The 12,770-nt window shown below is 42.9% G+C and overlaps 1 protein-coding gene across 5 annotated transcripts in view; it reads left to right on the top strand.

Annotated features, from left to right (window-relative positions):
- Window positions 1-842: 842 nt before the first annotated feature.
- MECOM (MDS1 and EVI1 complex locus) overlaps window positions 843-12,770 on the top strand; it is a 604,375-nt gene continuing 592,447 nt past the window's right edge. For 2 of the 5 annotated variants that reach the window (XM_040428195.1, XM_040428193.1), the window contains exon 1: window positions 843-1,067. In XM_040428195.1, coding sequence (XP_040284129.1) covers window positions 1,031-1,067 — 37 coding nt within the window. In that variant the 5' untranslated portion in view covers window positions 843-1,030. The remainder of the gene's footprint in view (window positions 1,068-12,770) is intronic. The other 3 variants (XM_040428194.1, XM_040428191.1, XM_040428192.1) reach the window with 2 other exon arrangements.

Below are 12,770 nucleotides of genomic sequence, written 5' to 3'. Positions count from 1 at the left end.
GGGAAGTGTCTGGTTATTTTCCTTATGTAGTCGGTGGATTCCCTCCTTATATTTTAGTTAGAACAGCAGACTTTCCGAGGAGCCTCCGGTCTTCAGCTAGGTTATGTATTGGGGGTCCCAGCCTGGCCCGCATCCCTCCTCCGATCTTCAGCTAGGTTATGTATTGGGGGTCCCAGCCTGGCCCGCATCCCTCCTCCGATCTTCAGCTAGGTTATGTATTGGGGGTCCCAGCCTGGCCCGCATCCCTCCTCCGATCTTCAGCTAGGTTATGTATTGGGGGTCCCAGCCTGGCCCGCATCCCTCCTCCGGTCTTCAGCTAGGTTATGTATTGGGGGTCCCAGCCTGGCCCGCATTCCTCCTCCGGACACATCAGTATGTAATAAGAATAATGTATAGAACTAGCGGACAGTATATAGTTCCATCGTACAAATCGAGGATTTTCTACACATAAAATGACATCTACTTCTTAGAGTTCGTTTGCACATAATTATCGCTGACTATTTATTAGACTCCTGTTTCTTCCCTGTAACATCAGTACTTACTACATGTAATATACCGAGTCCAGCACAGCAAACAGATTTTGTATTACGGTGGCGATAGAAAAACCGAACAATTCCTTGAAATCGTCCAGCCGTGGAGCGGCACTGTATGTCCCTGCACAACAGGTGGGGAGGGAGAAATGTGCGCTGACAGTCCTGCAGGACTGGGGACGTGGTCCTGGGTGCGGCAGGGCAGGGGTTAAGGGGAGAGAGCCGTGCAGGATGGGGCTCTTCACATACACTCTCAGCTCCATGTGACAAGATCTCAAATCAAAATGATAAATCGCAGCAAACTTTTTTTGGCAGAGGGTTGAGGTGAAGAGCGCATGCGCGAAGGTGTCTAAACTGACAATGCTGGGGAGATAGCGAGTCCGGAATGAGAAGGGGATTGAGAGGGTGAAAGAGGGAGACAGAGAGAAAAAAAGAAAAAAATAAGGAAAAGATCCAAGGGAAAATCTCCAGCAGCAGATCCTCCTCGCAGAGCTGTCACCATGAGGTCCAAGGGCCGGGCAAGGAAGCTGACCACAAGTAGGTGCAATGTGCCCTTCTGGGGCTTCTGCCATCTTTAGGACTGTGTGTCTTGTACATCATCCAGGCGCAGCAGCAGTAGCCTGCATTCCCACACACCTTGGAGTCCATGAAGGGAACACCCCAGGGCGGCAGGCTCTGGATGCTGCACCACGTCCAGGCTGCGGGGGCTGCTGGCAGTGCGGGCTGCTGCAGGGATGGAGCAGCCACGACTTTCACAAAGTTGATGCTGCCCTGAGAGTGTTGGAAGCTGAATGAAGCTGCAGAAAGAAATGTGACCGCTAGTGGGCGCTGTGTGATTGGCAGCAGAGTCCGCGGTAACAGTTCTGAACGGGACAGGCGGCGGCGAGCGAGACGTTAACCCTCCGCGCGCCTGCGTGCGGTACCGGAATAAGCCCCCTAGTTTATTTATGTACCGGAATATTCAGAGAGAGCGGAAAAATGTTCATAGAAAGCGACCGTTTCGTGTGACTCCCCCTCCCCTCTCAATGAGCGAAATCTAAAAATCCGTTTAGTTCTGCTTTATCAGATGTGAATACGATCCAGTTTGTCAGCTCCGGAAAAATTCATTCCGTAGGACACGTCCGTGATGTCCTGGGCAGTGTTTACGCCTCCGGATGCTATAAAACAAGGAGATGATGGGGGTTGTAATGATTATTTCGTTTTATTCGTATCTAGTGAGAATTCAGAGCAGAGTAAGGATTCGCCGCGGTAACGGGAGGGAGAAAAGATACAGCAATGACGTTACCTTTCACCGGACACTAAGGAGAACTTGGCAATGAAGGCGACTTTAATTATATATAACTAGGATAATAAGAGCAGTGTAGGAGTTGGTATATATATATTTATATCAGAGGCAGAGATTATCTGCATATCTTCTTTATATATATCTATATATACATACACACAGTAATAATATATATGAAGATATACATTGTATATATATATATATATATATATACATACTCATTTGCATACCTTTCTCTCTCTCTCTCTCTCTCTATATATATACATACACTAATAATATATATGAAAATATACCGTATATATATATATATGTATATATATATATATATAGAGAGAGAAGGTATGCAAATGAGTATATATATATATATGTATACATACACTAATAATATATATGAAAATATACTATATATATATATATATATATATATATATATAAATCTGCAGTAATCTGTCTATACATGGTTATCAATAGAGGAAATGCAAGGGAATTGTTGGGCTCTTGGCTCCTGAGATATCTCTTCCCTTTGGCGGTATTATGTGTCATGAGCAGGGGTTTGCTGGTGACCCCCAGTAATTCAATCAGTCAGCCGCCTCTGTCCACACTGACCCTCTATTCTTCCTGTGCATCAATAGACAGGACCCCTCCAGAGGGCTGTGAATAACCCCTCTAATTGTCACCTAGCAATCAGCAATGACAATACACACCATTATGTGCCTGACACCTCTACACTTCTATGCAGCGCCTGCTATGTATACAATGACTTCCCCCCTTTAGATAGAGGAATGGCACATATATGACAGCTCTGCATAATAATAATAATAATAATAATAATAATAATAATAATAATAATACTAATGATAATATACAGTTATACATAGATTTACCGTATTATCTGTCATAAAGCAATAAAACATTGCAATATAAAAAGTATAGAACTGTGTAATCCAGTATGTATTTCAGTGTGTGTGTGTATATGTATAGCTGACACCCTCTGCAGTGTACTGTACAGTATAGTGGGGGTTCGGTGTGTGCAGAGGTCAGCCCCAGGACCACCACTAGCTGCAGTGCACTATACAGTACAATATAGTGGGGGTTCGCTGTGTGCAGAGGTCAGCCTCAGGACCACCATTAGCCGCAGTGCACTATACAGTACAGTATAGTGGGGGTTCTGTGTGTGCAGAGCTCAGCCTCAGGACCACCACTAGCTGCAGTGCACTATACAGTACAATATAGTGGGGGTTCGCTGTGTGCAGAGGTCAGCCTCAGGACCACCATTAGCCGCAGTGCACTATACAGTACAGTATAGTGGGGGTTCTGTGTGTGCAGAGCTCAGCCCCAGGACCATTACTAGCCTCAGTGTACTATACAGTACAGTATATTGGGGGTACTGTTTGTGCAGAGGTCAGCCCCAGGACCATTACTAGTCGCAGTGTACTATACATACAGTAAAGTAGGGGGTACTGTGTGTGTGTGCAGAGGTCAGCCCCAGGACCATTACTAGTCGCAGTGTACTATACATACAGTAAAGTAGGGGGTACTGTGTGTGTGTGCAGAGGTCAGCCCCAGGACCATTACTAGTCGCAGTGTACTATACAGTACAGTATAGTGGGGGTTCTGTGTGTGCAGAGGTCAGCCCCAGGACCATTACTAGTCGCAGTGTACTATACATACAGTAAAGTAGGGGGTACTGTGTGTGTGTGCAGAGGTCAGCCCCAGGACCATTACTAGTCGCAGTGTACTATACATACAGTAAAGTAGGGGGTACTGTGTGTGTGTGCAGAGGTCAGCCCCAGGACCATTACTAGTCGCAGTGTACTATACAGTACAGTATATTGGGGGTTCTGTGTGTGCAGAGCTCAGCCCCAGGACCATTACTAGTCGCAGTGTACTATACAGTACAGTATAGTGGGGGTTCTGTGTGTGCAGAGGTCAGCCCCAGGACCATTACTAGTCGCAGTGTACTATACATACAGTAAAGTAGGGGGTACTGTGTGTGTGTGCAGAGGTCAGCCCCAGGACCATTACTAGTCGCAGTGTACTATACAGTACAGTATAGTGGGGGTTCTGTGTGTGCAGAGGTCAGCCCCAGGACCACCACTAGTCGCAGTGTACTATACAGTACAGCATATTGGGGGTACTGTGTGTGCAGAGCTCAGCCTCGGGACCATTACTAGCCACAGTGCACTATACAGTACAGTATAGTGGGTGTTCTGTGTGTGCAGAGGTCAGCCCTGGGGCCACCACTAGCCTCAGTGTACTATACAGTACAGTAAAGTAGGGGGTACTGTTTGTGCAGAGGTCAGCCCCAGGACCACCACTAGCTGCAGTGTACTATACAGTACAGTAAAGTAGGGGGTACTGTGTGTGCAGAGCTCAGCCCCAGGACCACCACTAGCTGCAGTGTACTATACAGTAAAGTGGGGGTACTGTGTGTGCAGAGCTCAGCCCCAGGGCCACCACTAGCCTCAGTGTACTATACAGTACAGTAAAGTAGGGGGTACTGTTTGTGCAGAGGTCAGCCCAAGGACCACCACTAGCCTCAGTGTACTATACAGTAAAGTGGGGGTTCTGTGTGTGCAGAGGTCAGCCCTGTGAAGTGGCGGGACATGACTGCACTTGCCTCTACACCTTAGCGCTTCCAGCGCCTGTCCCCGCCATGTGACTTCATAAAGTCACACGTCCCCACCTCTCAGCCGCTGTGTCCACACATTAAAGCCCTGGCAAGTTTATGTGCCTGTTTAATAGTCCACGCGGATCTGTATTGTGAGCAGTGAAATCCTGCCAGCTCTTTACTGTTTATTTGCCATCACTTTGCCATTACCTCTTAGTGACTCTTTACTGCATCTGGCACAAAGTGCTAATAATGAGCCAGAATGTCCCAGGAACATATTACCCCAGAGAGCCGCTATGCTGAATATCAGAGACAGAATCATAACCCATGCTTCATGTGTGGAACCAGGCACCGATATACAAAGCCTGCCTCATTTCTCTTACCAAGTGTATTCTTTCTTTCTTTCTTTCTTTCTTTCTTTCTTTCTTTCTTTCTTTCTTTCTTTCTTTCTTTCTTTCTTTCTTTCTTTCTTTCTTTCTTTCTTTCTTTCTTTCTTTCTTTCTCTCTCTCATTCTTTCTCTCTCTCTCTTTTTTTGTCTCACTCTCTCTCTCTTTCTTTGTCTCACTCTCTCTCACTCTCTCTCTCTCTCTCTCTCTCTCACTCTCTCTCTCTCTCTTTCTTTCTCTCACTCACTATCTCTTTTTTTCTTTCTCTCTCTATCGGCAATTGTATGTTGCTTCTTCCTTTCTTTTTCAACCTTCAAGTTCTGACTATGGAAAACAATCCAACTACCCATGTTCAAATTTTCAACAAATGTCAAAGGAGTATTCTGGGATTTACCTATTGGTGGCCAATCCTAAGGAGAGGTCATCAATATGAAATCAGTGGGGATCCGACTCCGGTGAACCCCACTGATCAGCTGTACAAATTGACCACAGTACTTCATGAGCGCCTAGGCCTCTTCCTAGGCCATGTTCAGGGGCGGATTGCCCATAGACCTTACAGGGAAATTTCCCAGTGGACTGATGCCCAGGGGGCCGCCTAAGCCCTCCTGAATTCAACGGCTGTGGCCCACATCTCACTTACTCCTGCTCCATAACTTAATCATAGACAACTGGAGGAGGAGAAGGACAGAAAATGGCAGCTGCTGATGGCCACCACAGAGGGGACAGCTTTTGGGGCAATATATTGTGCTGTCTGTGGCATATGGTTCTGATGGGATGGAACTTTGCATTATGGTATTGCTGACCTCGCCTACTTGTGTTGACCCCACCTTCTGTCAATTTGGAACCACCCCTACAACATGGGGCCACTTTTTTTTTTTTCCAGGGCCACTTTAAGTTCTCAGTTCGCCCCAGGCCATGGGACATCCCATTCATTAGTCACATGGCCTAGGAGCAGCTCAGTCCCACTCAACAAAATGGAGCATGCCCCCGGTCAAATCAATTTTGATGAAGAATAAATACATTTTAGTGTCTATCATGGATCTCTTTGTGCACATACATTTGGTAAATATACTTACTCTGAAAGGAAGAAATCATAGCGATTATTGCTAGATGTAACTATCTGTCAGTAATTTGCACACACAGATATGGCCAGCTAATAGCTGATAATCTGGAAAGGCTGCGGAAATTGTCAGTTTTGTCCAATATTTATCATTATCTATATCCTTACCATATAATGATATGTTTAGCTCTCACAGAATAAAATGTCTTGCTGCTAATTCTGTAAGTCACGGTAACAATATAATGACGTTGTGTGTTTACTAGACAGCAGGTAATAGCTTCTGAAGACCTTCCTTGCCATTGCTTTAGCCTAATTTTGTTTTGCAGGAAAACCCTAATTTACCAGATGGTACTCTACAAACATTGTGTTATAGGATGGTGTTGCACATGCAGGCCAATAGGAAGTCATTCCCCAATAATCCATTATCCAAGTCATATATGTCATTCCCATTGTAAACATCATCTATTATAGCTGGATCTCATCTGGAGAGCTTTGTCCTGCATTGATACCAGTTTGTCAAGGACTGGTCAGACATAGCATATAGAGTTCCTGTACAAATATGTTGTAAGTTGATACATTGGACATCATTTTCCCAGCTTCATTTGAATTTCTTGCATCTACAATAAGTGTATCTGTGCTAAAAGTGACTGTCCCGTGTGCTACATTTAACACTACTTTCACACTGGCGTTTCTGGGTCCGCCTGTGAGATCCGTTTCAGGGCTCTCATAAGCGGCCCAAAACGGATCAGTTCAGCCCCAATGCATTCTGAATGGATAAGGATCAGTTCATAATGCATCAGTTTGGCTCCGTTTGGTCTCCGTTCCGCTTTTGAGGCGGACACCAAAACGCTGCTTGCAGCATATTGGTGTCCGCCTGACGATGCGGAGCCAAACGGATCCGTCCTGACTTACAATGTAAGTCAATGGGGACGGATCCGTTTTCACTGACACAATATGGTGCAATTGAAAACGGATCCGTTCCGTCCCCCATTGACTTTTAATGTAAGTCAAGACGGATCCGTTTTGACTTAGACTTTTTTTTGAAAGAATAATGCAAACGGATCCTTTCTGAACGGATACAAGCGTTTGCAATATCGGTGCGGATCCGTCTGTGCAGACACAAGACGAATCCACACCGAACGCAGGTGTGAAAGCCTAAAGAGAACTGTCACCATGAAATGTAGTGCAATCTGCAGACAGCATTTTATAGAACAGGAGGAGCTGAGCAGATTGATATATGTTTTTTTAATAGAAAAGATTCAGTAAAACTTGTAATTTATACATTTATATATCTGCTTTTTCTGATTCCGTTGTTCAAGGAGGGAGATGTTATCAGTGATTGACAGCTATCTATGTAGAGAGAATGCTATCAGTCGCTGATAAGTCCTCCCCTGTGTAAAACTGTAAGTTTCACTTAACCTTTTCTCATAAAACGATATATCCATCTGCTCAGCTCCTCCTGCTCTATCACATGCTGCCTGTTAGGTACTCTTTAACCTAAAGATTGTGTTAACATAGACTGTTAGATACTACTGTGATGCCCATGATCCTGTGATTTCAAACTACTGCTCCCCTCCAGTGGCAGTATGGAGGAAGAGGTAGTTTAGGGGCACCATGGGTAACGTCACTCATCATTTTGAAACTGGTAGCCTAAAGAGAAGCTGCAAGAAAGATAGTATTTTATTTTATAACCACCAGTCCTAAGCATACTCCACCAAGGGCTAATAAAACTGTACTGATGCTTTAGGGTATGGCCACACGTTCAGGAGCAGATCATAAACAAGGGACAGAAAGTATTGTGGACAGATATGACATCTCCATTTTTTAATTCATTTTTGAACACTTGGCCATACCCTTAAAGAATCTAGAAATAACCCTTATAATTTACCCTTAGTAATTTACAGGGTATAAGTGTGCTGGTATATATTGATGAGGCAAGATACTGTGCTAGATTCTCTGCCACAGCATGCTCCCCTTGTTGAACTGGGAACCTTTCCTTGTGGGCAGTACCTATCGCCTTTAGTAGTATTTGTAATGGATTTTGTCCAGTGCCCTAGTAATCCTTTATAGTTACGTTTGCACTTAAATCCATTTGTTTTGGGTAATTTCCATCACATTTGGAAGTATTTCTTGAGTAGGCTCTTCCGCAATAATTCTTTATTTTGGGTACTAATCTTCGCCGGTTTAAGCAGAACTTTCTTCCAACAAGATTTAGCCGACGTTTAATTCCAGATGAAGTTTGGAAACCCACCTGGCATGTAACGGGTTAGTAATTGGATCAATGGTATGGCTAAGGTGGTGGAGTTAAAAAACTGACAGCTTTATATGACGGGCTCATTTTATATAAAACAAAGCCATATTGCTTGGGTAACATGTAATAAAAAGTTTCAAGAGAAGGAAGGGTCTGTTTACAAAACCCCATTTCCAAAAGTCAGACATGCTACTTTGGGCTTTGGCTTTACAGCTAAACACACTTAGAAGCCTTTGTAGTTCCCTATTCCGGGATCCCATTACTTGATTATGGCTCCGATACAGCCTTGTCTTGTAATTAATGACTTTTACCTATTTAGCGAAGAAGGAGGAGAAAGTCAAAATTCCTGGTTCATTGGGTGTCTCCAGAGAGGGAGAGAGAAAGTTGAGCTTGGCTTATGTCCAGTTCTGCACAATGTCAACATTGAATATCTGAATTCCCAGACTCTATTTAACAACTTTCTAAATAAATAAACTCATTGTGTGTCTGTGTTTGAAAATTATTTTACCTCTTTAAAAAACGACAGCATCTTGTTACAGGTCTCGAAGGCTGCCTTGCTTTATAAATACATACAAACAGAGCCGAGTAGGCAGCAGAACTCTGCACAGTATATGGCCTCTAATGTAACACATGGCTCTTCTGGACGGCTCTCTGTGACATGATATCTAATCATAACTAAAAACAAAGCTTGGTTCACAAAGTCAGTTAAGAATTAATCATTTCTTGGAGGCCCATGTGTTCACTCTGACTTTAGCGGTGTCCTGCATAGGCTCAATCATTTCAGACCGGCCTGGCATACAAACTTAGGAGAGGCTCCGCTTGTTTTGCCTTAAAAGGCTATTACTTAATAGATTCACTCCGTAATGTGAATGAACAGACACCCAGTAATAATATTACATGATAAAATGTATGCCATTGCTTGACTTGTTAGCTAATTCAGGCCGGGGACAAATGACTGTGGTCTGGAGATCATTGCCCGTCTGTACCTGGTGATGTGTTATTTTAAAGGAAATATGTATTTGAACAGGTTGGGTACACGCAAGACCCTCAGATCTGGATGTGTATTTTTCTTTGCATTTCTAAAATCAAGTTTGACTTCACCTTATGGAGAAGGTCTGCCATCCGTGCTGTCACGCACTTTGCTCAAAACTACAGATGGCCCAATGTACGGCTGTAACGAGTAAATAATGGTGCAATAACTGGTCAATTGGTTCTTATTTAAACAGCCTGTACATGGGTCGATTCAAACTGTAAGGGGACAAACAACTGTTCCTATTAGTGATGAGCAAAGTTTTCAAAAATTAGATTTGGCAGCTATGCCGAACTTTGACAAGAAATTAGATTTGTTCCGAATTACTTCGTAACAAATCGCATTCCATTGTATGGAGTGGGCACAATGATGGGGAATGGTGATTGCACCTTCCCCGTCATTTCACCCATCAGATACCGCGTTCAACGCTGATTGCGGCATCAGAGTCACATTCAGCCCAGTGTGATGACTTGGTGACATCACACATTACGTGTGTGAGAATTGGCGTGTTTTCTTCTATCAAGATGGCCACGACAGCCTCTCCAAGATCAAATGGATGAGGTGAGTATGCATTTTCTTTTCTTTTTTTACCGCCATTTCAGGAAAATTGTATTCGTCACCATGAAGTGCCAAGAAATTCGGATTCGTGGCGAATCTAATTTTTCCTGAAATTCGGATTGAATTCCACTTCGTTAACACATATTTCAATGATCATTCATTCTCCGTAAACTTGAGATGGGAAGATGTGCTACCAACCTGAAAGCATTTTATATGCCCTTATAATCCAAATAGCTGACAAATGTGCTGATCAGTAGGGTGTTTAGACAGTTCAATGATCTGAATGGACGTTCCTATGAATGTTCATTCTTGATCATCAGAACATGTAAAAAGTAATTTCTTGCTGGTCATAGGCAAGTAGTAATTGGTCTAAAGTGTTTCCATAGAATCCTGGCTTTTAGAAATCCATGTTGGCCAGCCTCGTGCACTAGTTTCCTATGAATCCACAATACAGCACCCTGCTGTGGAGCCTCTGGTGTCTGATTTTATTTCACTGTCTTCACAGAGATGCACATTTTTGCTTATATGTATTCCTACACATTTTCTGATGTATATGACACCTTTATTAAAAACTGGAAGAGGAAAGCAATTGCAAAGAGTCACACTTTCTCTTATAGAGGAACCAACGGTTAGGTGATTTCAATGGGCACCATTTGCCCTGTGGTAGCACTGCAGGGGAACTGAATGCTTGGTTGAGGTCTATCAGCAAAAGAATTGGTGGGGGCCAGCTCCCTAGTAGCACTGTCATATGATCTGTGGGTTAGTTATGGGATATTCATTTTAAGCAACGGTTGGCAGGATCTACTGTTCATTGGGGTCTGCTGTTGGGGGAATCAAGGTGTTTGGTATGTTGTATGTAATTTAACATGCCTGATCCATTTTTCAACCAGGGGTTGAGTGCTGTCAGCAATATCTGCTTATAGCAATAACCATGCATGTTCAACTACTGGATTTCTACTAGTTAGTAGGCGGAGGAGAACGTTGCCCTCACGTCTGCATTCTGAATGATTAAAATGTTGACTTAAAGGGGTTCTCCAGGAATTATTTAAAATGGCCACCAGCAACCTGCCCTAGTATGGGAGCAGGACTGGGGGGTGAGGGGGCAGGGTCTCACTACACTGTTCTACAATAGATGGTAATGATGTGATCCTGCCTATGATATGTCTTCATGGCTGAGCAGCCTGACAGGAAAGCTCACCGATGTGTAGTATTTGTAAGTGCCAGAGCCTAGTGTGTAGGGCAACCCTGCCCCTCACCCCCGTAGGCAGCTCTGCAAGCGGTGGCAACCAGTTCTGCTCACATTCTAGGACAGTTTGCTGGCAGCCATTTTAAATCATTCCAGGACAACCCCTTAAAATTTTCTTAGAGCTATGCATCCTACTGTTTGTCTTACCTCTGGCAGTGTCGGAGAAGACAGGTATTTAATATATTTCCAAAATGTTGTTGGAATGTGAAGTACCTGGAAAAATAAAATAGCCACATTCTCAATTTCTTTCGAATGATCATGTGAATTCTGTTATTTGTTATCTACGGTATTATGTGTTGAATATTATTATTATTATGATTGCTTTAGCCAGTACAATGTTGCATTTTGCTGTCAGCTATATGAGTATAAATGCGTATTGTTGTATTCTGTGCCATATCTTCCCCTGGACCTCCCATGTTGGTACTAAGTGGCTGTGACTGACTTTTAAACCCTTGAATTGGGTGATGGATATTAGACAGTGATAACACACAGGGAGTGTGCATAATGTTTGTGTGGCATTCCATATTGATGCGTTTATCCTGTCATGAAAGGCTCTAATTACGTCTGATGGCTTTATTTCACATGTGAGGCCATCAAGTATAAGAATAAAAAGTCAGCTCGTGGTCCCAGGGGAAAACAATGCGGCTATACTTCAGGGTGAGGAAGAACAGAGCAAAGTGACAGGGTCAGCTGCACAGAGTGGTCTGCTTCCAATGTTTTCCTAGCTTCAGGAGATGTCTTCAGATGGCAAAGGTAATGAGGTTCTTCTGGATACTAATTAGGCGACTATTTTGACTATGAAAGAACATTTATCTAGTAGAACAAAGACTATATTTGTTTTTAGTATAATTAAGGCATGGGTTAAATCAAGCCTGAAATGTAAAAAAGCGTCCGATTGTTTATCCATGTCTTGTCCATATGGGTGGCACATATACCTATAGATGAATGTATGTAAGCAAGCATTGTCCTATATCAGCACTAAGGAACTAAGTTTAAAGAGGACCTGTCACCACAAGATGCAATGCAATCTGAAAGCACCAGGTTATAGAGCAGGAGGAGCTGAGCTGATTGATATATAGTTTTATGGGAAAATATTCAGTAAAACTTGTAATTTATACATTTATATCTCTGCTATTTCTGAGTTCATTGTACACAGGGAAGGCGTTGGGGACTGACAGCTATCTTTGTACAAAATCCAAGGTACCGGAACTCTAATAAAATCACAAAAGTATTATTTTCTATGTTAAAACATGCATGTTTTGACCAGACGGCCTTTATCAAGCCAATATTTCACTTATATACAGGTGAAATTCGAAAAATTAGAATATCGTGCAAAGTTCATTTATTTCAGTAATGCAACTTAAAAGGTGAAACTAACATATGAGACTCATTACATGCAAAGCGAGATATTTCAAGCCTTTATTTGTTATAATTTGGATGATTATGACTTACAGTTTATGAAAACCCCAAAGTCACAATCTCGGGTACCCTTTGCTCAGGGGGTATGGATTAATTAGCTGACTAGAGGGTGACACTTTCAGCCTAGAATATTGAACCTTTTCACAAAATTCTAATTTTAAGTTGCATTACTGAAATAAATGGACTTTTGCACGATATTCAGATTTTTTGCGCTTTACCTGTATATCTATGCATCAATGGTAAAACTATTTTTACAAGTTGGACCTGAAAAATAAAGCCAGTTTATTGTTTTAAGGACTTTTTTGCATCGACATGGCAATTAATGTAGCAGAATTATTTGGATAAACCAGTCCTATGCTCGTGTAGACTAGGTTATAGCTTCTATCTTCTGCC

The sequence above is a fragment of the Bufo bufo genome, chromosome 4, assembly GCF_905171765.1.
Source record: "Bufo bufo chromosome 4, aBufBuf1.1, whole genome shotgun sequence".
Taxonomy (NCBI): domain Eukaryota; kingdom Metazoa; phylum Chordata; class Amphibia; order Anura; family Bufonidae; genus Bufo; species Bufo bufo.
Note: the sequence above shows the minus strand (reverse complement) of the source record. Positions and strands in the feature narration are given on the sequence as shown.